Source organism: Passer montanus, unplaced genomic scaffold, assembly GCF_014805655.1.
Source record: "Passer montanus isolate IOZ18808 unplaced genomic scaffold, ASM1480565v1 scaffold106, whole genome shotgun sequence".
Lineage (NCBI taxonomy): Eukaryota > Metazoa > Chordata > Aves > Passeriformes > Passeridae > Passer > Passer montanus.
Genome location: NW_024357170.1, coordinates 198,660 through 224,946, shown reverse-complemented (window position 1 = coordinate 224,946; position 26,287 = coordinate 198,660). Strand labels below are relative to the sequence as shown.

The 26,287-nt window shown below is 35.6% G+C and overlaps 1 protein-coding gene across 3 annotated transcripts in view; it reads right to left on the bottom strand.

Moving 5' to 3' along the window:
* SLC41A2 (solute carrier family 41 member 2) overlaps window positions 1-26,287 on the bottom strand; it is a 43,262-nt gene that overhangs the window by 3,930 nt on the left and 13,045 nt on the right. For all 3 annotated transcript variants that reach the window (XM_039721047.1, XM_039721039.1, XM_039721040.1), the window contains exons 4-10: window positions 25,927-25,998; window positions 24,982-25,126; window positions 23,760-23,906; window positions 19,193-19,340; window positions 18,778-18,857; window positions 8,675-8,806; window positions 7,516-7,664 (exon numbers count right to left, since the gene is read on the bottom strand). In XM_039721047.1, coding sequence (XP_039576981.1) covers window positions 7,516-7,664; window positions 8,675-8,806; window positions 18,778-18,857; window positions 19,193-19,340; window positions 23,760-23,906; window positions 24,982-25,126; window positions 25,927-25,998 — 873 coding nt within the window. The remainder of the gene's footprint in view (window positions 1-7,515; window positions 7,665-8,674; window positions 8,807-18,777; window positions 18,858-19,192; window positions 19,341-23,759; window positions 23,907-24,981; window positions 25,127-25,926; window positions 25,999-26,287) is intronic.

The following is a 26,287-nucleotide window of genomic DNA, read 5'->3' as shown; positions in this document are numbered from 1 at the left end:
TATCAGTGACAGATACTTCTGTCAGTAAATCAATGCAGATGGCACAGCAGTACCAACACTGTGCATTTCTGCCCTGCACTCATGCTATGAAGAAGAAAGCCTTCCTTCTCCCAAGAGAAGGCCAGCTGGTTTTGAGGGAAGAAATAAAGGGATGAATATCACAGAAAAGCCTAATAATACAGTACAAAAATTAGATGTTTAGCATGAAATGCTGCAGAAAATTAGCATGAAAAGCTTGTAAATACATGCAGCACTGTTCAAGATGTGAGCTGAAATTATTTAGTATAGAAATTATTTAATATAGAGAGTTTTCTGCAAAAAAAGGAGATGAGTAGTAGTAGAATTATGAAACAAAGCTCTAGGAATTCTTCCATTCTGAAGGATGAAATAACTGCAGGGTTTAAGAAAGGGAAAAAATAACTAAATATCTATCTATATAAAAAGATCTGGCTAAGAAAAGACACTCAATAGTCACTGATCAAGAAAAAACAAAGGCCTCAGAAACAGGATTGCAAAAGTACTAGCAAAATTCCAGATGTTTCAATAGTTTAAAAGGAAAATCATGCTATATTATAATCATTATTACAGGGAAAAAAATCACAACCAAGAGAGGAAAATTAAACTAAAGGCATGATCAGACTTAGACTGCATTTCTAAAAATCACCCTTCAGTCTCACTGTCAAAAACAATCCTCAGAAGATGCAGAATGCAGAAATAAGAGTAGGAGGGAGGGGAAAATATTGAAAAATCCTAATGAGGAAGAATCTAAAAATACAGAATATAAGTACTCACATTATTTGGTACAACAAAGGATGGAAATCGAGAATAATTCTTGACACTGAACTTTCTGACTCAGATTATGAAGTTCAGATTGGAAGTGAAACTGAACATGAATACTTAAATATGAGTGAGCTTTACTACTTTGAAAGTCCAAATCTTGTGACTGCAAGACTAGAAATGGGAACATAACACATTACAAAGCAGGTTTTTTTTTCCTTTGTTATGGTGCACAAAATTTACTTTCATTCTTTGAAAGTCTTTAGATACAAATAACAAGGAAAAGTTAGGTGAAGAAACGTTATTCTTGATCTTTTGCATGTAGTATATCTGTATTTTCTCATGGAAATAATTTCTTATGATTCCTAAAATGGGAAAAGACCGAAACTCTATTATTTAAAATAAAAATACATAACTCCTTCCAAACATTCTTAATACTGTCTAGGCTTCCTATAGCTTAATTAATAAGTTGGAGGATGCTATAATATTTTTATTGTTTCTTTCATCTGGAATGTCCATATGTCATGTGGACACGTCAAATCGGATGCATGTGGATGCATGTCAAATTCACGGTGATAAAAGTGTAATATTCAAATGAAGAATATTGGTAAAGCAGTGTAGAATTGCTCACTTTTAGATTAATTTATACATTAGTTGCTGTGATAAGTGAATTGCAACACCAAGCTGGAAAATTAAACTATCAAACTGCCTGTTGCTATTACTGATGACTCCACCTTAAATTTTTTTCCATCTGAAGGTACATTACAAAACAGTTGCATTCTATTACTTTAGACAGGAAACACAGATGTAAATAAACTGAGATAATATTTTTCAAATGTGTTTTAAGTCTCCTTTACTTTCAAAATTATATTGACTCAAAATTTATCCATAACTTCACTATGAAAAGATCCTGCAATTACTGGATAAGAACTCTTACAAATCTAGGAAATTCAAAGGTAAGTTTATTTATTTGTTGCTTTAATTATTACTGAAAAATCCCATTTAAGAATCTCTAAAGACTACTATGTTCTGACTGTTGTTCTCACCAGAGTTAAGATTTAGGTCTTCCAGTGGCTTTGACCCTTCATGAAGTTAATTTTCAAATTATGCATTACACGTCTCCAACATTAAATGCCTTTTGCCAAAGTAGTAATTGTTAAGTGCTTGTAGTAGATCTACACTGAGCTCGCTGAGTTTCCATTGTCTACAGCCAGAAATCTGTAGTCAGTGAACTCTCAGAGTAGGGACTACATTTTTCAAAAGACATTTTTCTGCATGGTTTTCTCTGGTAGCATATCTGGCATGTATCATGTCCAGAGGGGACAAGTCACTGTTTCCTGCAAACATGCAGAGATTTCCTTCAATGCCTGGCTGCAAAGAAACCACTGCACAGCAAGTTTTTTCTTGCTGCTGCTGTTTGTGTTGCAGCTAAGTGGCATCACCTCCTCTAAGGTATCCAAGTACCCACACAGCACAGCAGACACTGATGTCAGCCTAAGACCTCTCTGAAGTAAAAATGAGAATACCTCTTTAACTGAAGTTGTTTCTGAGTCAATTTCACAATATTGACGTAATTTTGTGGGAAGGAATTTTTGGGGTTTTTTTGGATTTCAGATTGAATCAAGTTTTTCAGATTGTCATCTTGATTTCTTTGTAGCTTTGCCAGACAGCCTGGTTTCACCAAACCAGTCCTAATTTCAGGCTGTTTCTCAGCTATCTATCTTCTAGGATGTGTAACCCAGAGCAGTAAGTGCTCTGGTGCTCATACACAAGCACTTTGAGCTCAGCCTTCTGGAAGCAAAAATGATAAATCCCTGCTATAACTTGGTAGGAGCTGGGTTTGTACCCCACACAGCAACATGGCTGGGAAGGAAGGAGCTGTTGGTACCCACGGTCAGACCCCAATGATTCTGGCAAGTCTGCTTGTCATGCTGCAAGGAGAAAGCACTGAACATACAAAACTGTCCAGATTTGGGCTTGGCCTTCCATATTTCCTTGAAATATAGTCTCTTTAGCAGTTATGCGCTTCATCTTTTGGAAATAACCTTTCCTGTTAGAAAAAGCAACATTTAAAATGCATCAATATTTTGTCTATAAGCACAACCTTTCCTTTTTTCTGTGTTATGTACAGCATGTCCCACGAGTTATGTTTCCACATAAAAGAGGTCCATACCATCATTAGAATCCTCACACTGGTGATAAATCCTAGACATTTTTGAAGTGAGCAGGAAGTTGTTATGAGCACTGCTGAATTCTTGGTTTTCTATTGCCCCAAACAGCCCTGAAGCACTTCAAAAGTGACTTCACAGCTGTGCACATCTGACCTTCACTGGGTAAGAAGATTTTTGGAATTACTTATTTGCTTGGTAATAGCTCTGGGAATCTCCTATTGTTTGTTTATTCCCTGAGACTTTAACATAACTGTGTGCTCAGATTTGGTCAGTAGGTGTGAAAATTCCTCTCAGGGCGTTTTACTGGCTCTGTGAGAACACACAGAACAGAGGCTGCCTTTGAGCGCCCCGAGCAGTGTGCTGGGACTGACAGCTTGGCACTTCCAGTGCTGCTCTCCTTCTGCTGCAGCCTGACTAGACAGGGATGAAACTCTGCTTGGTGCACAGCCTCATACAGAAGAAAAAAATACTTGTGCCTTTGTGAGGAATAAGAGGAGGACATTTCCCAGTTAACAGAAACTTCGTCGGTCAAATGCCATATTGTAACTGTTTGTTTGTGGCTTGTTCTTGTAAGATTTTCAAGGAAAGAGTATTCTTCTTAAACACTCACCAAATCCAAAAGACACTTTAAAATATTATACTGGGTTTGATTAGGCACATTGGCTTGCCCTGGTACTGTACAGTGCATTGTGTGAAGCACCCTGCACACTTACAGGGTTTACAATCCCCACAGCATTTTTCATTGCATTTTCCTCTGGTGCTGCCATTCATAAACACAGAAAAGTCTCTTCACTACAGAGCTAAACCTTTTAAACTTCAGCCTAGAAGTTTTACCTGAATGCAGATTAATATAAATAATTGTGCAGTTTTTCCCCCTTTATGGGAAAATAATTGTGAAATCCCAGCCCCTCTAAAGATAAAGTGAGTACAGCCTTGGATATCACTACAAAAAATTTATAAATTTAATTGAAGAACATTTCAAGAATATATATTTATTTAAAGAATAGAAACAGCTGCATTATTAAGGATAGGAAAATGAAAATTAAATTAAATAAAATGTTTTCTGATTTTTCTTAAGCCTAGAAACACAGAATGGTTTCCTTCACAGAGAATCAAAAAGAATGCAAATCATAGCTCTGGCCACTCATATTACTTAAAATATCCTAATGTAATGATTTTTAGAAAAAAACCTACTTCATGAAACTGCATTTTGTTTTATTACACTGCATATTTTCAATCAATAAAAAGTGAATTATACTATTGATAATACATCATGGCATGTTAATTATTTAGTTCCCATAAATAGCTTATTTAAATGAAATGCTGTGGAGAAAATATCTATGAATATCTCAGAACAGGTAGGGAAAAGAGATAAAAGAATCTGGTAGGCCTGGGTGATGAAAAAACAAAAATCAAACAATGAAAGTATCAGATTTGGATGAAAATTAAATAACTCTCTGACTGGAACTTCAGTAATACTTCACAGAGCTTTCAATGCAAATAAATTCCATATTTATCACTTTGGGATGATAGTGTAGCTTACAGGCAATTTGAAAAAGTCTTGTTAAACTGTAAAATAGAATTCATATATATGTTACAGTTTTACTGTAGAGATAATGTGGGATAGCATAAACTGATAGAGACAGAGAGGAATATAAAAGGAATAATCCATGTCTTTGCATTAACATTTTCTTGATTTTTTTCCCATTTACTCCAACATTCCATTTAGAGTTCTACATTTGCCATTTCTCTAACCCTTTCCTCTCCATTTTAAATAAACAGAGGTGGACTGTCAGGAATAATAAACAGAATCAAACTCAATTAACCATCTATTGCAGTCCACTGTGAAATATGTCATTAAATAATTTAACACCATACAATAGTCATTGAATTTTAAAGACAGAAAATTAATTTAATTGCCATTGTTATTTTTTTAATTTAGCATTATTTTTTAACATAGTGAGGAAAAACCTACATAGGTGGTATATTTCCATAAGCATTTTCAGCAGCCCTTTCTGCCCCCCAGCTCAATACAAGTAAGGAATGGCAAAGGGCAAAGCAATGATATCAATACTGTATGCTGCTAAATTATTGTCTGCCACCTCAAACACAAAATATCCAGCTTGCAAGCAGGATTTTAATTTTTGACACTATTTTCGTATATCTTCAATGCAAAGTGAAAATGAATCAAAGTCCAAAATATTATAAAAAAGGCCCAGTATACAGATCTTTCACTGCTCAAAAGACTGTTAATGCATTTGGTTTGTTGCTAATTGAAATAATTATACTTAGCTGTGAGGTTTATCAGTTTTACAGCAGAACTGGAAAAGGTCTCACTGAGAGGGCAGAAATATAAAATAATTCAGAAAAATTAGATCAGTAGCTGTTAGGTTATGCCAAAATAAATGGCAGCTTGAAAACTGTTTTTTGCTGTTTGCAAGTGCATATATGTTGTCACTGAAAAAGGGAAGAGGAATGCATACAAATATTTAAGTGCTTTCCTTGGGACAGAAGAAACTTAAAAGCATGAAACTGCAGCATGGAAGTACTTCAGACTGACAGGTAAATAAAATGTGTTGAAGATTTAAGGGTTAAAGCAAGCATCATCTCTCTGCAAACTAAATCTGCTCCAATTAGAGGTGTGCAACACTACAATAACCACTACTAGAAAAATGCCAGAATAATTCAAATGGGGAAAGGAATCTATTACAGATTTGCAGGTCTTTAAAACCAAGGTGTTTCAAATTGTAAATATGTCAAGACCTATGAGAAGTTATAGTTTGCAATACTGGTACCCAGTTTCCAAGTAAATACATCTCTAAATGTCTTTTATGACTAAAGACACAAGATACAGAGGAAAAAATAATCCATAAAAGGGAGCAGGGAAAAAGAAGTAAAAAGCTCTATGTCTGCTTTATTGGTGAAAAATCAAGAAAATCAGGTGTGGCCTGAGGTACTGCAACAGAGATACATAACTAAAATCTGAATACTCCAATCAGATCCTGAATTAATGAAAATGCAACTTTGCACCTGTATACATGCTGCTGGGTTTAAATTACTATGTCACTTGAGAGTCCTGCCATAATGCCTTCACTTGGTTTTCAGGTGAAAACCTGGCATGCTGCTGGGTTTAAATTACTATGTCACTTGAGAGTCCTGCCATAATGCCTTCAGGTGAAAAACTGAAATTTCTGCATTTCTCAAGTCTGAGGAAAAAGTGTCTCTAAACATGCTGTGATTGCAGTTGTGTGAGCAGGAGGACTGGATTTATGAATTCAGGTTGATTCCCACAGGAAATCTTGGAAGTGTAATACTGACAGAAATCATTCTGCAGTCTTCTGTTACCAGGGGCTGCTGCCCCAACCCAGACAGAACAGATAGAGTAAAGGAAACCTCAGGAAACCAAATTATAAAGCAAGTTATAAGGCTGGAAACTAGGAATATTATCTAAGAGGGAAATGAAAACTAATGTATGTCTTTTAGTATGACACTCTCACTTGCAAAGGTTGAAACAATACCAGTCATGTTCTACCAGAAAGGTGTAAAATTCCCACGTAAAATTGTAACAGTTTCTGAAACCTGTCCTTATTGAGATAGCAGGGTGAAAAAAAGGGACAATTCAGAACATTAAAATTATAATTTTATAAGTATTGACCTGTTGATAATGTTGTTGTTTGTATTCTAAAACTTAATTGGTCACATTTTTTGAGGCAGTATGTGTATTTAAATTATGGATACTTCGATTACACTTCTACTGTGGAACACAGTCACTTTTTGGTTCTAAGGTGTAATGAAACATTATAATTAATTCAGGCAGGTTATACCTAAAATTATATGTGACTAATAAAATAATACAATAATAACATATAATAAAATAACAATAATAAAAATATATATTTAATTTTGTATTAGTGATTTCTCAAAATGAAACTATTTCACTTTAAGACACTACTATTTCAAAAGGCTTCTTTCAAGAACTACCCTTGTTGGGTATGAACAGATCATTAGGTAAAACAGCCAAATAAGGCAACAAAGTTTGACAATTAATGCAATTACAATTTCTTGTACAGTGTTTGCTGTCATATTAATTTAAACTAATAAATATTAGGAACACACCAAGAAAGTTGTAATATTTTCATCTACTGGACTATGTTAACTAAAACAGTAACGTGAACCACTTTAGGAGATTTATTTAACAGTTTTCATTTATTCTTATTATTCATAAATGCTACTGTTCCTTCTTTCCATTTCCCTTCCCTTCTTTCCATTTCCCCTCCAGTTGATTAAAATGATGGGGGTTTAGATGCAATGGTTCCAAAAGCATGTGAAAAATGCATGGCAAAGAGATAATGCAGTCAAGTGTGCTCTGCAAAGCACTCACAAGAACAGCACACCTGTGTGAGCTGTGTATTTGTGGAGACAGTCAGCTGCTCCAGAGCTGTGCTGAAAGCCTCTATTAAACCACACCTTCTTGTACCCTTCATGAGACTTCAGATACCAGGAAAAAAATTATTTTCTTCAAGAACTTGATTTTATACAAGCATTTGCCAGTTGTACTTATTCTTACCTGTAGCAGAGCTGCAAACAAATAGACTGCTATAAAGATGGGGGTTAAGGAAGTGTGTCCGCTTTTCATTAAGTGGATAGTGTACAAGAAAATCAGGTGTCCAGGAATCACCAAGAGAAGGAGAACTTGGGCTGATTTGTTATTTACTCCTACAATAAAAAAAAAAAAAAAATTTAAAAAAAAATTTTAAAAAAATCCAAAATGGGATTAAGCTCTTCAATTCCTATATTAGATTTTTTTTCATTTCAATATAAAAACTCCCATTTTTGGAATTCCGCAGCATTGGCTACTGTGGAACAGCAGGCATTATTTTCCACTAGAAGACTCCTTGAGGAATTTCACTGTCTTCCAGAAAAGGTAAGCAGAGCCCTTCTTGAAAAGGGTGCAAACTGCCTTCATTCTGTGTTCATGTAATACCATCTACATTTTTGGACTTCCCTAAGTCTTACTAGCAAAGAAGATCTTTGGGACTCCATATTCAAGACATCCTCAAAAATACCTTGTATTTCTAAAAAGTAATCCCACGTTTACCACTTTCACATCTGTTTCAATTAATTTAATAAATGGAAGGGTAATACAGATTAAATCTGGTGACAGATCACATTTCACCACAGTTACTACATCATTAGGAAAGTGGGAAATATAGGGGAGGAATAAGCTGTGAAGAAATAATTTGCATTATTATATAGAGATACTTTCTAGATAATTTCAAATTATCTAGAGATAATTTCTCTAGAGAGAAAATGGCAAACTGGAAATGGAAAGCAAGGATTTGGCTTGGTAATTATGTCTGATACAATGTTTGGCCCTAACAGGAAATTGGTTTGAAGTTCTGAAGGCAGACAAAGGTTGGGAGCAGGTAGAAAAGCTAAGGAAAGTTGAAGGCTGAAACCTTTCTGAGTGGTTATCCAGGTGTTCTGCCTCACCAGCCCTTTCCAGGACTACCCCTTCTCTGTGCTCCTCTCTGCTAATCCACCCCTCAGGGAGTTTCTTGTGATTCTCACAGGCAAAAACAGCTGCAGGCAAGGGAAACTGCAGAGCCTCACCCAGCCTTCGAATTGCACACAGCAAGTTCAGTTCATTGCCATTTCTGACTGTTGGTACAGTCTGGCACACAGGGGTAAAGAGATATGAGAGAGGATTTTTAACTAAGACATACCTGTACCACAGTATGTTCTGCATGGGTAATAGCAACCCTTGGCCTCCTCTGGCAGCTCTCCAGGAATGCTATGTAAATGGAGGTAGGTAGAAATTCTGCTAGCTTGAATAGCTACTAGATTGCCACCAATACCTGAAACGCAAAGGGAAACCTATGAAAAATGTTCAACTATTTTTTTTCCTCTAGTAGGCAATATTTTTGCACATTTACCAACTTCCTCTATGTTTATCACAGTACCTTGCAAACAAAAGCCAAAATAAAAAATATCTTTAGAATGTATATTAGTTATAGACAGGCTGCAAATCATTAAAATCAGTCAAAAAATGTGGGCTACAGTTTAATGCATCACTGGATATTTGGAGATCAATTTTGAATCATGGCAAGTGCAAAAAGTCCAAAAGGTTCAATCTTATGCTTTCTCATAGGTAAAACTCTTTTGTATCACTGCCTCTTCTTTGGAAATCCCTCTTGGATCACCAGAAGTATGACATAATTGTGCCACTGCTGGATTACCTCCCCAGGACAGTATTCCTGGCCAGGGTAACTAATGAAAGCTCACTACCACAAACATAAATGCAGATTTCACACAGAAGCACAGGGCTTCAGGAGTTAATATTTTCATTCCGCTCTGACACAAAGCATGAGTAACTATAGCCTTCTGCCACTCATAATTCAGGCTGAAAGAGCAAGATGAGTGTCTGAACAGCTGATTGTTACAAGAATGGTAGTGACAGAGATTCTAGCTTCTTTCTGAAAAAGGGCAATGAGTACAAGTTGTACCAGCAGAGCACTCATCTCAATATAAGAAATGAATTTGTTAAGAGTGAGAAAAACCATTCAGCGGAACAACCACCCCAGGGATGTCCTGGAGCCCCTTCACTGGAGGTTTTCCAGATGTGACCAGAGCAGGTGCTAGAAAATCTCATCCAGGCTGCCTTTCTCACATAAGGTTGAGCCAGATGACATTTCAAGGTTCCTTCCACTCTAGGCTGTCTCACGCTCTATGAATTTTTACTTCAACGAACACAAAACTGAAACAACTTGTTATATCCACACTGCAGAATGCAGAAACATGAAACCCTCCTATTATTATACTCGAGCTGTCTACTTGCATATCAAGCACATGCTTCTTCTTTCCCCGATTCAGATGCTTTACATAGCACTGGGTTCATCTGAAAAGAAGCAGAAGTAATGCGGACCTTGTCCCCACATCAGAAGGAGAAAGGCCTTGTTTATTGTAGTTGAATTAATTTATCTGATGCTTAGGGCTTTGTCTGGTTGCAGAACAAGTATTTTTGGTGACCAAAAGACACCGTTTGCCAAATTCTTTTGGTGACTATGAAGTGGTTAGCACAGAGATCTAATACTGAGATCTGAAAGATGTCCTGCCTCACTGCTAGCTAAAGACAGCAAATGGCTGAAGCTAACAAGAAAGGTCTTTTAAGCAAAAATGTCAGATACAAATCAGGAAATGCATGTTCCCAGTCAGGAGAAACAGGGATAAAAGACGAACTACCAAAAGGCTGAGTGAGAGTTTGCAAAGAAAATTAAAATAGCAGTAGATCTTTCTTCAGATGAACTACAAGAAAAGTACCAAAGTAAGGGATTTATCTAAACTAGGAGAGATTAAAAAAGATTAAAACCAAACTAAATAGGACTCAAAGTCCTTCCATTGAGAATAATAAATTAGAGATTTCTGACTAAGGAGAATAAGGCACAGAAAGAGAGGCAGAAGTAAAATTAAGGATCAATGTACTACATTTGGATGGGGATCAGATAATTTCTGTGACTGAATTATGAGAAAGCTGTTATATAAAACCTCTTCTTAATAGAGCTACAAAGTGGGGATAGTGCCATATGACTGGAAAATATGAAAGAGTTTCTGCTAAAAATGAGGACATAAAGGCAATCTGGGTAATTACAATCAGGCTAACAACTGCAATAACTGATTTATTCACAACAATATTAACAGAAAGAAATTAGTAAAATACTCTGCCACTATCTGCTTCTCTTATAGCACTACAAAAAGAAATAAAAGACAGAAGTACATAGGGTTGGTTTGAGTTTTTTAGCAATGCAACTACAAACCACTTTGGCACAACTCTCTAGATTTTAAATACTTCCTAGGATGTATGTGGCTTTCTTTTGTGACTGGTAATTATTTGCTTCAACAAATTCGGACACAGAAATATGACATGCGATCTGGACTTTTTTCCCTAGTTAATAATACAGGAAACTGAATGAGATAAAAGAATTAAGGAAGATAGAAATAAATTCACTTGAAATGGTGATTAAAAAATCTTTCTGGACAACAGACATTGACAAGTCTGCGAAAGAAGGTGTAAGATTGGTTGTCAATCCTTTGATGGATAGCTATTAATGACAAACCTTTTCACTTTTATAACCATAATTTAGAGAACGTATTCCCCAAGCCCTATTGCTCATGTGGATAGCAAGAAATTACCAACAAGTATCAAAAATTATTCTAAAACAAACTTTTCAGCCATGGAATACAGGTAAAGGAGGTAATAGCTGCTCTGCAAAGGAACCTGACAAACTAACCAGAACAGCCAGTGTGGACTGTGATTTCAGGAGGTGTAACTAATTACAGCTGAGTTGAACAATCCATTTTAGCTAAATGAAAATAAAATATTTGTATGTTTAGCAAAATTGTTTTAAATTTTATTTGTCTGAGCCTCAATAACCTAATTTTAGTGATATAATATGGACTCACGGAAGATAGCCAGGTATAATGAAGTGTAAATGCTTCTAGAATCCATACATCCTACTCAGTCTCAGCCAGCCAACAACATATGGTGGTGACAGCAGCAGTGACACTGTATTTTAGTTCTGTCCATTCACTATCAAGTCCTCAAACTGTTTTTGAACTTTTGGGCCAATTTCAACCACGTCTGACACAAGGACAGACATGCTAAGTACTTCTAGACATGGTTAAGCAATCTACCAAAAACAAAACAGCAACTAGATGAATAAAAGAAAAGATCCACAGCCATGTCCTCGGTGAGACAAAGACAGTAATATGAGTTATACAGTTCATGGCATAAGCACAAGCAGGCCAGCTGGCCAGTCAGCACTCAGCTGGGAGAGAGGCACGATGCCCCTTGCTCAGCCAGCAGCTCAGTGAGACAGAAGAGGAATGGCAGTGTTGTGGAAAGCAGAGGGAAAATTGAGAGGATGTTGTGAGCAGTGGGTACAGCAGGAACATGAGACAATAGGAAGCACTGCAGGTTGAAAAGGCTGTCTAAAAACCCCAGGATCCAAATGAGAACAGTCAGGTCTCACTATTCTGCTGGTCACCAAATGACTCATATTGAGTCTCATAAATGACTCAGGCTGAATTAATCACTTCATATGCATAGGGATATCAGTTTGTTTGGTAACAGCAGCTACTGTGCATGTGCAGTAACCACCTCAGAGCTACACCAGATTAATCAGATCCCTGCAAGAAACAGAAAAAGATAAAACTGCGTAGGTTGGCAAGATGTCGATATGGAAAACTGGTAACTCCTCAGCATCTTCCAAATGTATAAAACAGTCACATGTTCAGTAGCTGCTCATATTATTAAAAGCTCTGTGGATGTATATGAGGACTGTTTATATGGACATTTGATTAATCCAGAAATTTTTCTCCTGGAAAACACTATTGCAGCCATCGCAGGAAATACTAAATTTGTGACAATTTACCTCTTTAGTTTCCTTTTGCTTTTGCAAGAACTACAACATAGGGGAAAATGATTTATTTCAAAAGCAAAATCCAGCAATTATTACTTCATTCCTCTCAGAACAGCAAATGTGTTTTACTTCAATACAAGAATGCTGCTTTGTCAATAAGAATAAGACATGTTGTATGCTAAAGTGCAGAGGATGTCATAGTGACTTAAAACATTAAAAGAAAATTTAAAACCTCATCATTTTATCAAGACAGTTAAGGGCTAAGCAAGAACATTTCTTGTAAAAATTGTTATCACAGGTCCTTTGTCTAACAAGCACAGGAAACCATATTGAAAGTAGAGCTGAAACAATAGCGTGTATTTGCAAACAGGCCTATGGGCACGATTCTATTAATCATCATAAGGTAAAAGGAAATTTTTCTAACAGAACTAACCATGCTATTCAGAAAACCACATTAAAGCACTTTACATCAATGAGTCTTAATACTTCAAAGCAAATCTGTTTCATAACACAGTGCAGGTAAAAGCTGAGTAGTTAAGGGAAGCTGGATTGTGCTGATCTCAGTCTGAGGTCATCCCCTGCTCTGGGTAATGCACTGGGCTGGTTTTTCCCTCGGATCTTACACTGCACTTTTCGATAAATAGAGTAAGGTTTTTCAGGGAATACTGGGAGGAGTAGTTGATAAACCAGAGGGTTGTGTTGCCATTCAGAGGAAACTGGATAGGCTGGAGAGGTGGGTCAAGAGAAATCTCCTGAAATTCAACAAAAGGAAGTGCAAAGTCCTCCATCTGAGTAGGAATAACCCAATGCACAACGTTGTTATTAACCAGTAAAAAATTGTGGTTTAAGTACTTGTTTAGTACAAGGGGACAACTGTACAACAGGCAACATAAAATGTTCAGAACAGTATTCAACTACCTATATATATATATAAACCCTATAGGTTCCCATCTCATTCTTCTTTTTTGTTCATTTCCTTAAATACATATAATTGAAGAATTGTTCCTGTAGAAAACTGCCTCAAATTAAAGTATTGAAAACACCAGATAAAGCGAACATACTCAGCTTTAATGACCACTGCTACGACTGTTCATGAAAATGTAAATAGTTGCACGATGAGGCACACAAAATATTGTGTATGAACAGGCAAAGCAAACTTGAGATTAAAGACTTTTAGAAAACCAGTTCTATGGAGAGGGATTCATCAGCCACAGAATACTGTGTTGCTCCCAAGCAGCTATAATACAAGTTGTGCAATGGGCCTAAAATCAATTAATATCTACATAAGGGGAGAATTAGGCCAACATAATTCTTTCAAGAATTATGATCAAATTTCAAGAATTCAAGATCAAATTGATCTTTCTTGTAAATCTATCTAAGAGAGGGAAGGCTAGAAGATTCTCACTTTTGCACGCTCCTGAGCACAATCCACAGTTCAAAATAGTCAGTTTTGCCAAACAGGCTTTTTTGAAGTCTAACATCTGCATCATGAAAATGAAATTTAAATGATGAAAAAGAATCTCAGTTGCAATGGTGACCGAAAACTCTAAATTTTAGAATAATCATCTTATCTTTCAGAAAATGCAAGATGAATTTTTGCCCTGACCTCTCTGTCATCTTTAAAAAATCCTGTTTTATGCAAGTGAAATATTTAGATTAGAAACCTAATTAGCTACCTCTTTATATGATTTTTTTTTCATTCATCTTCCATTTTATTTTGAGGCATTTATTTTAATACTTTCAAATGTTTGGGGGAAAACAGATGGAAAATATTAGCTTTCCCTAGATGGATATTTTTTTTTAAGAGAAAGCTTTATTATATATGCAACTATTACATTCCACATTTGATTTGACTCATAAATAATTTCTTTCATATGACTAATAAAAAATGTCAAAAAATGAAAATGCTCTGGATATAATTGTGTTGCGAAAATGACACAATGATTACTGAAATCTTCTAAAAATTTTACAAGTAAGACTTAAAAGAAAGATCACACACTATGAAAGTGTATATGCAGATTTACATGTACAAGTTAGCAACTAAAAGGTAGTAAATCTACCTCCCAATAATGCATCAGAAGAAAATAATAAAAATCAAAACCCTCCTCCTTATTCATGCCAAAATAAAGACTGAATTAGACAGTTCTCACACAGTAAAGGTGCCGTCTGAGACTAACACATTCTTTCCAACTCAGGATGCAGAAAAATTAATTTGCTACCCAGCCAAATTGCTCTACTCACATCCAGGTACACTAACGTTTTCCCTTGTGATTCACAGAGGCAAATTTCAGATGCTCAGCTCTCTGAGACAATGATTATATTCTAATCAAAGCAGCACTCAGTTATGAGAAGAATCAAAATGCAATTATACTAAACGAAATATAAATAAATAGCTATTAAAAGCTGGGTTTTTTTGAGGAGGAAAAACAGCTCCTTGGTATTTTTTTCCATATTCTCCAAAACAATTTACAGTAAAAGCTCTCTGAAAAATCTGAAAGTCTGTCATTCAATTTACCCTACTAACAGGTAAAAAGGAATGTTTTGGGGAATGTATTGTATAACCTTAATTTTCATCTCCCAGACAACTGGCATTCATTAAATTTGTATTAAATTTTCCCATATGTGTCTCTCATATTCCTTGATAGCTATGTATTCCCTCCAGATAGCAAATACTTTTAAAGTATGGACAGCCAAAGAGTGAGAAATATTAGAACAGGTTTGTGTTACCTTTAAAGAGTACTGCTTCAAACCACCTGCAAAGGAAAGTTTTTTGATATCAAGTATTTCCAAATTTCAGGTGTTTTAAGAATTAATTTGCAGAACTATCATTCTTTAAGGTGCATAAAAATGGGATAGTCTACTGACATGTTGGTTATTACCCAGTAACTTCTGAAATGCAAATACTTAGAAGATATCTCACAATATGTTGTATAAACACCCAAGAAAAATGGAGAAGAAAGTGGCTTTATCTGGTAACTGCACCTTAACTCATTTCTGTTGCATATTCAGAAGCATGTAATATTATCTTTTTTTTCTGCATAAAAGGAGCTCAGTTAGTTGCAAATTGCAAATCCTGAGCCAAATTCAACATGCTGTGATGCCGTAAGAGGATTTGCAAATTTTAATTCATGAGAAAACACAACTCAAAATCAACTCTGGACCAAAGCATAGCCACACTTGGGCTTAGTTATTTTATTCAGAACTCCAGTACATCAAAGAGACATCTAAATCTCAAGTAGTCTGCAAGTTGCCTGAAACAACAAAATAATTTTTTTATTTTCAAAAAGCAGAAATGCAATTTAACCCAGCCAACCATAGAATTAAACATGTGTTTAACAGTGGGAAAATGGAAAAAGCAACTGTGAAATATGTCTGGCTACCAGCTGTAAAGCTGACTATAAATGCCTTTCTGCTTAAAAACTATTTTAATATTTTGGGGCAAATATTTGTAGTTATTGTTAATAGGGGCGGGAAACTTTGCTCAGGTTGCTCAAATTCCAGACCAGTATTTCTTCAATATTCTAAAATATTTATACCTCCACAGTGTAAGGCATAATGAAAGTCACTTGTCTCACATCTAAGAATAAGCAAACTATCTAGGAAGGACTTGAATGAAATCTACTTAACAGTGCACAGGAAGCCTAACTAACACCTGATCATTTTGCAGTCAATACTGTTCAGGTGTTCAAGATACAGCTAATGGCCCTGAAAAAACAATGACAATTTGAAATTCTGGACAAATTTAAAATGTCCCCAAATTTTGGCTGGACAAATTTACAATGTCCTCAAATTTTGGCTGGAAAAATTCCCAACAGGAAACAATATTTCTTTCACGTTTCCCTGATGGCTTTTTTCCCCCTGGTTTTCTGTGCCATAGGAGCAACAAATTTTAAGGTAAAAAAAAAAATAGAAGGGGAAAACTCTCAGTTTATTTTGCTCCTTAGGCTTACAATGAGAATTCCAAGGCCAAGAAAGGTAGAGAAAATTTTCTGCAACAGTAATATTTCAAAAGCCACCTGTTAAGTGACCTAACACACCTTTCATGTCAGTAAATGAGTGTCAACAGATGTGCTTTTTTAACTGAAGAACTTCCGTACCCCCAGTTTACTACACCATACTGACCAGCAATATCAAAAGGTGTCAGTAGAATTATGAAACCCAGGAGAGGCTAACCTAACAGCAACCCAAAAAATTACCTACCTACAGTTTCCTTTTCCAGGAGGTGTACCACAAACCCCCACATCCTCTACACAGAACATATTTTCTCTGTATTTTCCAATAGAAATGCCTTACCTTTAGAATTCTAAGTCAAGCATGCCTCTTGCTATCCCAGCCTCCTGGAAAGACTCTTTCCCTCCCTGCCTGCTCAAGCATACTCAGCTTTCCCTCTCTTACACCTGCCTAACTCTTCAAAGACATTTTGACCTGTCAGCTAAACCTCCAGGGCTCTATAGCTTTTGGCTAGTTCTTTTCCCATAAAGACAGTTCAAAAGAATGTATGTGCATTGCCTTAATACTGCTTTGGGTGCACCTGCCTAAAAAGAAAAAAGAACAATCCTCTTCTCTTAGGAAGCAAATACAGGGGGTTAACCAAAAAAGGAAAACTGTGACTATAAGAAAAGTCACAGGTGTAAAGCAGAAAAAAAGCTGAAGGTCAGCACATCTGCCTTGCCTTTTAGGTATCTGGAAATCAAAATGGAAACACACAAAAGTTAGATGCAAGTATTTCCAATTTTGAATTAATAGAAAGGCAAGGAACAGATAAGGAAACATAACGGCTGTAGTATAAAATTTAATTTACAGTTAACAAGGAACTCAAGTTGTAACATAGAAATGTTTCACATTAAAAGTAAGAAGAAAGGAAACAGAGGGCCTTAATGAGAAAGAAGAGCAAGCAGTATGCTCTGCTGAACATTTAAATAGTCAGTCTCTCTTGTCTACTGCCTTCATAAAAATGGTGATACCTGATCACAAGTAACTAAATACTAGAGCCTGGGAGTTAAGTTAAATTTACTGCATCTAGAGAGCTAAATGAACAATCCATGAAGTATTAGTGATCATTTTTGCAAACTGATTATTTTGGAGGTTAGAGAATACCTGAGGGCTGTAGTGGAGAAAACAGAAAATATATCTTTAAATTGGGTCAAAAAGGATGATGCAGAGAATCAACAGTGAAAATTATATCCCTGCATAAGAATTAGAGCAAATTATTAAAAAGACAATTTATAAGCATGCAGAAGACATGAAAGCTGTAAAACAAGGGCTAACATGAATTTGCCAAGAACATGCTTCTGTCAAAGCCTCTAACTGAACAGCTTGTTTAACATTTGCAGCAATAGATCTACTAATTCCCAACCACAGTAAAATTTATAAAATGTTTAGGTACTGTTCAGTGTTACATTTCCATTAACAATGTCTGGAAAATTAATTATATCATGGCAATGTAATTCAAAACTAAAATCCAGCGGCCATATTAACATCTCATTATCAAGGTGGAAAAGAAGTGGCCATAATTAATTTAATTTATAGCTTAGGAAACAGAATAGAACATATTCATATGAAACTTGCAAGGGCCAACTTAAGTTAAAACAGAACCATCTTGGTAACTAGAGAAATTGTTTTAATAACAATACATAAAAGTGCAAATTAGTGTAAGAAATCAAATGGAAAAATACAAAAATGAGAAAGAACAACTAGACAGCAAAACTGTGGGAATAGAGCTGGTGATTATAGTTGCAAACTAAGTAGGTATACTGCACTGTGGTACTGTACTAGGAAAAAAAAACATTTTCAAACTGCAACAGCCTAACAAAATATCAACTATTCTTCTGAAATTTGCCTTGTTCTTATCATTAGGAGGTAGAACACTTAACAAAATTTTCACTAATTCATTCTTTACACATCTGAAAAGTGCATACCAATCATCAGAAACAACACACATTTACCTTGAGAAATGTATTTACTTGCCTGTAATATGCTTCTTAGTTCTTATATCTATATACATTACAGATCTATAGTAAATTATTGTTTGAAAATTTGTCCTTGGATGTTCAGAAGAAAAACCCTTTTGAAATAAAAATTCATCTACATTTTCCCAGACATAACTGCTTCAATGTAATATTTGATAATTTAATATTTGAACATGCTCCTTCAATATTTACACTTTCAGTTTCTTAATGCATACTTGAGGTTTCTACTTCTCACATTCTCTATTATGTTTCAGTGCTTGTAGTGAAAACAGGAGGCACTTCTCAGGTGTTCAAATAAACAGCTGTTGACATCAAAATCAAAACTTGAAATTAATATTCCAGATATTAATAAGCACAAGAGAAATTTACTGTAATAGAAAAGTCTCAAAACAAGGTATATCAATTGATACATAGTAGCAATTAATCCTGTCAGAGTCTTACCATTAATTACCGGGGTATAAACAACAATTCCAACCAAGTTAGGATCAGATACTGTTGTGTCCAAAATAAGGCCACCAATACTGAAAACAAAGTACAATATTTAGAATAAGGCAAGCAAGATCATTAAACATAAGATCATTACCTCATTCTGAGCTACAGACTGACATCACTATAGCTATTCATTTATTGAAACAGGCTTATCGTATAACAAAGACCACAGAGTATTAGCCAATTCCTCTACTTTTAAGATTCATAACTTTCATTGGATTAAATAATTGTTTAGATCAGTGCTAAAATTCCAAAGCCTAAATTCTAGAGGCTCTTAATTGTGTCTCTCAAGTAAAATCAGGTAAGACACACAGAGATACAGGAGGACTATCAAGATGCTTCCATGCAGCAAGACAAAGAGACCTACCTGCTTATAATCATGGCAGTTATAACAGGCTCCCATCCTGAGTGGAGGACAGTTCTGGTAGCTGGGTGTTTGGCAGCTATGACAATCCCCATTGGAGTCAGAGCCAAAAAAAAGGCACCAACCAAAGGAGATACATAGTAATATGTCTCTAAAATAATAATAAAGAAAAAAAATTTTTTTACTCTCCAAATATTCCTACATGTTTTTATTATTTTAGAATTCTAAAATAAATCATGATCTATGCCTACAACTGAGAAATTTTAATAGTCTTCATTACCATTACACCTGAAGTTTCAACAACTGCACTAAGCAATATGGTTAATATCTGCCATCTGTGATCATTGTCTCTCATCTTCTCAAGGACAGAACCATCAGTACAAAGAAGAATTTTGAAGATAATTTTTGTATGATGCTTTGTGATAAAAAATACAGTAAGGATGTAGAATACAAAAGATTCTTTTGTAACTGAAGTAAAAAATTTAAAAGAAACTGAATATAATTAAAATGCATTTTGTTTACATCCAAATTCTTAGCATATGTACACTCCCTTCTTCCCAAAGCAGGCAATATGGCAATCTTTCCAGAAATAGCATATCTAAAAAGATTCAAGCACAATGTGCAAAACTGAGACATTTATATCAGTAGCTCAGTTGTTTCATAGCCAGTCTGAGTCTGAGAATTAACAGGCAATTCTGCTGCCTGCCCCTACCCATGACAATTCCATCCTATTTCATAGGAATACAACTGCAAACACTGCTGAGTACCACCATAAAGCTGAGACTGTAAAGTGAACAGCTGCTTCCACAGAGAGAACACTACTTTTTTCTGATCACTTTGTTTTATAATCCTATCCTCACAGAAGTGACTACAGTGATCCAAGACTTCCTAATACAACAGTGAGGTAAATAATGGAAAATTTCTCCAAATGGCAAATATATATGTATAAACTGTGCAAATGTTCTATTTTTAAATATTTTTTTATGAGAAGTGTGGTCATGTACCTAATGCTAAAACACATTTTGTCGAAACCTTCAAAATTTAAACAAGTCGTACAGCAAAATATATTTTAAATTAACAGGTTGAAAGAATTAATATAGAACACACAAACACTACCAAAGAGTTGGTATATAAAAAAATATCCTCACCCATGCATTATGGCTTATTGCAATGGCTGCAAATCCAAGCAATTACTACTTTGATGTTACCTTAGTAGATCTCCTGAAAGAACTGCTGTAGAATTTTCAGAAGTTACTACACTTCTGCACTAACAACCTCTGCAGCAGAGCCAGAGGTGTAAGGTAACTTACATAACATAGTAAGTTATGTTTCCCTGGGCAAACGAAAAGTAGAAAGCTATTAGAGTGAGAACAAGACAAAGCCAAGTAACTTTTCCTGTCCTTATCTAATTATTCTGCAGTGTATTACCTCCCTCTTCCTTTGTGGGGCCTTTTTTTCCTCCTTTCACCTCTTTTTGTGGCCTAAGAGGTGGACCATGAGAGTACTCAGCTCCAGTCTAACTCTTGGGAACAGTGAGAGACGTTTTTTTTTTTAATCTATGGCAGACTCTACTGGTAGAACATCTTACTACAAAAATCTAAAAAGATGAACCTTGAGCTGCATCTTTAAATGAAGGATAAACATCTTCCTCTTCATATTTAAGTCACAGAAGAACCAAATGCATTTTACAATAGCGGAAGAATGGGAAGAGAAAATAAATAAATTCTCTTTTAGGGCTCATTTCACTCCATTTTTGTTAGATTTATAGCAGGCGCTTACACGGGAAAAGGCATCTTGCTCAAATAATGAAGCCTCTAGTAGAAATTAGTGGTAAACTGGAAATGTACTGCTTCAAAACAACTGCTAAAAACCTGAAAACAATAATGTGAATCACACAATTTGTCTTCTCAACCTGGATCAAATATATATGAGAGCTAAATGCATATTCTGTGAGGAAAATTGAAAGCTTTAAAGAAGTTTCCAAATCACGACTGACAAATAATAGGCAACACAGACCTCCACATTTAATTTACTGAGTGTTCCTCTTCCAGAGCACTCCTTGTGCTCTGTTGGAGGGAATGTGCCAGGTCCCAGTGACAGTCCTGAGGAGCCCTCTAGTGCTTTCCCCCAGCTATTCACCAAGGATTCACAGCTCTTTTCCGAGAGCTGTTAAGAAATGTTAAGTTTTCACTATTTAAATCCCCGTGTTTGATAACTTTGTCACTATTTTTAAAGCACTTAGATGAACCTTTAAGAAAGTATTTATATGATGGTGGCCAAACAGGGCGTTTCATTTGGCTCTAGCTTGGGTAAAAATGCTTTCCCCTGTCTCTTCAGAGTATCCCATAAAGTATTGTATCAACCCAAAGGCTGTACACCTCTGTAATAGACAAACATAAAGCTTGTACACAAATAATTTCCATCCTTGCAGACTTGTTGCCTGAAAACAACTCATCCCTTGCAGAGAGCAGCCAGAAACTTATTTTGTTTCAGACCGTTTCATTAGTTAGGCTGATAAAGCACAGGGGAAACAGTTAATTCTGAACACAGTTCAGAAGTGAATCGCACCAGTTTCATCACTACCCTATAAACTGAAGATTTCTTTTTAACTTTCCCATTATGATTCGTATTTTAGCATTGAGAAGGCATGGAAACAATAGAAAGAACATCAGAATATCTGTGCTGGATGAGGCACAGTTCTCATCTAGTCTAGTATCCTTTGTCAGACTATGGTCAACAGTTCAATTATGGAGAGAAGAAAAGAAAAATGACAGGTTTAGAGTAATGCTTCTTTCAGCATGCTCTGCCAGTTTCTGCTGTGGTTTGCATCAGGGATTCCATCTCTCAAGTCTCTCCATCTGTCTGGTCAATGCTCTTCAAAGGGTTCCTCTCTGACTGGTTTATCCAAAGTTTTCTAAAATCACTCTGGTGATTTTAGAAATAATAAAATAAATAAATAAAATCCTCTTAATAGATCACAACAGTAAGTTTCACATCCCACTCTTGTATTGTGTAAAAAAATTTCTTTAACTTTTTTTAACCTGTTGCTTAATCATTCTCTGAATGCCTCTTGCCTGCAATTGACAACTTGATCTACCTCCCCTGAGCTGAGGGTGCTCCACGCTTTTATTCCTTGTTACTGTTTCAATGTTCAAACACATGCATCTTGGAGACCACCGGTTTCCAAAGGTTTCATGGCATGTCTTTTCTTTAGAAAAACTTTCTTGTTTCCAAAACCAAAAAAAAATACAAAGACATTGAAAAAAATACAAAGAGCAGAATGAGTCGTGTTAATGGCAACTGGATTATTACACACTTGACCAAAAGAGAAGTATTTCCAGAAGACATTATAGACAGAAAACTGGGAGTGACTCTTGGAAGCATACTGATTGTTACCCCTACACGTGTGGGATCTGCTTTCCAGCTGCAGTGGGAGAGCAAAATGTGAGTGGTCATGACAGCTATTAAAGCAGCAAAGGATCACTTCAAACTGCACCCACTTCTTTTTTTTATTCCTCTGAGACACATTAGAACACCTGTATCTAGAAATGTAAATTTCTGGAAATGTGTCAAAGGAAGAAAAAAGTTCAAGTTTCTTTATCCATCCTTTTTGGAGGGTTGAGTGGTTTTTGTTTAGCTTGATAGATTAACAGGAGTTATTGGAGTTTTTGTTATTGGAGTTTTTCTCATCAAAAGAGAAGAAAGAAGAGATGCTAAAAATATCTTCATTAATTTTCACTGCAAATTTACAAACTTCCTTAAAAGAAGCATTTAAAAGAAGTATTTGAGAAAGACAGTTATTAGAATATAATATGAAGGATTTAAATATAGTTATGAAACAAAAAATACTATTTAAGTTTTAACAAAATACTTCTTTTGCACACTGATACATTTAAGTTGACATCATGACTACACTTTCTAAACAAGAAAAACCAAACCTGGAAAAAAAAAAACAAACCTGCAAGTCACATCATAGTAGCTTGAGTCTTATTAGATACTTTTTCTGGCTGATGTTGTAATAAAGAAAATTGTTGTAAATATGAAAAGGTTTGGACAATGAGCTCTAAAGACTATATGTGATAATATCAGCATCTCTAGTAAGTTATGGACAACACAATATTTTATCTGTGGTATATTATACTATAATTGCCTACAATTATGTTTTTTAAAACACAATAAATTTTTAATAGTTTCTATGGAATCAGTTAGTTGCAGCAATTATTTCATTTTCGAATAAGGCTCTTAACAGTCTTTTCCCACTGTGAGAAAATGTTTTCACATTATTTGTTTCTTCTTTGTATTTCACATGTAGATTGCCCGTGATATTGTCAAAGTCTTTCAAATATTCCTAGATTGTGTCAAAGTTCAGGTTACTGACTTCTATGATTTATTTTTAAAAAGGGAAAAAAAATCATGGCACTCTAAGATTTACCATTTAATGGTATAAATGTTGACAAAAAAATAATTCGGACTAAAAGGTTTGTTGAACCTCTCCCTCCCAGGTTTCTCCCCACCCTCCTAAATGCACAAATGTTCCTGGGGAGTCATACACATTTAAAAGCACACTTACCAAGGCAAGCATACAGACCCTGACTTATCCATGCTAATATGGCAAGGGTGATGAGATCTCCAAAACTTGCTGCTATAGGAGTGGCAACGTTGTCAGGATTAATACCAGTCTTCTTGGATCCAACAATCACTCCAACCATTATTACTCCTAAATTAAACAAAGAAGACAGACACCAGGAAATTCTCTAAAGAAAGAACTGGCATGATCCTGTAGGGTCACAATATTACAAAAGCAACTATTTCACGTGTAGGAGGACAAAGCTTAGAAAGTAATTTCCTGTACTAACCCATAACCAGGACAAAAACCAAAGTTTCACTGCATGTCCAAATCATACATGAGAAGTGTAAAACATGCACTCATGTTCCACAGTTCTCTTGCTGCCCTTAATTCTGCACATGATCAAACTCAGTGGCTTTCTAGTCTCTAAAAAACGTGTGCTCTTAATTCCATGCAAAACTTTAACTATTTTGTAATTTTTACGTTAGTAAGCATAGCAAAGCAGTAAAACAAGGAAATTACCCATTTTACTTGGCTTACTATTCTTAAGACTACTGACCATGTATTTGCATCAAGAACATGTCACAGTACAGGTACTTTCCTCCTCCCCTTCATGTCCATTAAGTACGACCTTTATGGTTAAATGTTTCCTGACAATTAGGAAGAGAATTAAACTCATCATGCCATATTGTTCCAGACAGACACTGGCACTGTTTGTAGAGCTGGACTTGAACTTGGTCCAAACCCTTCAAATAATGAGCCAAATTGTTCACTTCAGCCACAAAGCAGAGCACAAACTAACACACAAGCAGCATGGGCAACCTAGAACTCTGAATTCAGTTAAACTAACATCCAAGATCACTTGAGTGTAATTATAAACAAGTTTTACCTGCTTAGTACTACCTCACTTAGTACTTGGTACATTAATGAATATAGAAGGCAGGGGGAGAAGTTCTGCATCATAGTAGGTGAAGTCTCAAGACCACACTTTTTTGTTTAGATACGCTCAGGAGGTCATGCAAATGAAAAGCGTTGCAAAGACTGACAGGAGAAGAATGCAACATGCCCACCTATATGGAAATTGCAAAATGGCATCTTATTCTCAGCTGGTTTTCAGATGTACTGTACCTTACTGGATTGAAATTTTAAAGGAATAGCAACATAAGACCCATTCTGCATCCACAGAAAAATAAATACCACGAAGTAACACATGCCCCCCCTTTACCTTGCAAAAGAGAAGCTATGAAGGCAGTTGCTACACTGCTAGAACACAAAAGGACTGAATGATCAAAGCGGTATTTGCCCTCCGGAATCCAGCCCAATACTACTGCTGCCACTGCTGCCAGAAAGCCAACTACTGTTGCCTGAACCTGGAAAAGAAAGTGAATTAATAAAGTAATTGACAGACTTAGGAGGACCACGGAATCATTTTCTGCTAGCCTTTCCTCCTATCTACATTAACATGCCAGGTATAACAGGAGCATGCTCATCTATTTTGTAGAGAGGATAACAAACTTGGATGATGAAGAGAAAAATCTTAGGCCAGCAGAAGAGGCTTTACCATCATTTTACAGACTCCAGAATAGCAAAAGTAAAATCAGGAATAGGAGCTCAGGATTTACAAGAAGCCAATGCCTAAAGAAGCTTCTAAACCACTTAAAGCAGTGAAGTCACAAGATAAATATTTCACCTGTGTTTTAGGAATGTCACATTATAACTTATGAATAAGAAATAGCTCTCAAGAAACAGCTGCTTTGGAGAGCATGCACTCCTTTCCTCAAATGACCCAGCTATTTAAATATTGTTTATTATCCAAAAGCTCTATCCCACACTTCCTTTAAACACTTAATCCAATGCAAATATGGTACTAGAAACATTTGAAAGATCAAATTTAAAAGGCTTTGCTGAATCTGAAATTTTTCTCTAATCACCCTCAGATTCTTTCTCAGGAAAAATGATAAAGGAAATACCCTTGGTACAGTCACAAATAATACTTTAGTTCTTTTTCTAATAAATATAACCTCATAATGTTTTAGAGAAGAGCCAGTGTAGTAGAGCTGCTTTCCCATTAACACTCTTCATCTCCACACTTAACAGTGTTTGTGATTTAACTTTTTGCATAAACTTCACTCACTTACAAGAGTTAATCCAATAAACCCATTATATTTACCTGTTTTAAGGCCAAATTGCCAATTATTAGGTTCCATTTCTCAATGGGAGAATCCATTTTTCCAATATTTACCTATCAAAATCAGAAGAGAAAGACAGACATTTGGGATTAAAATGGTATTATTTGAAAATACCCAGGAATGATTCAGCCAATAAAATAAAACATTTTGATTAAAAACCAGATCTATCTTTAAAAAGTCAAACATTGCTTTTGATTTTACATCATACTTGCAGTATCCTTCGAAAAGCAGCTAAATTTGATGGAGTTTTACATAGTAACTTATTTAACATTAGCTTGCTGCACAAGATATAAGAGCCATCTTGCATTCCTGGAATGTCCAAGCACCACCAGTGATTAGATC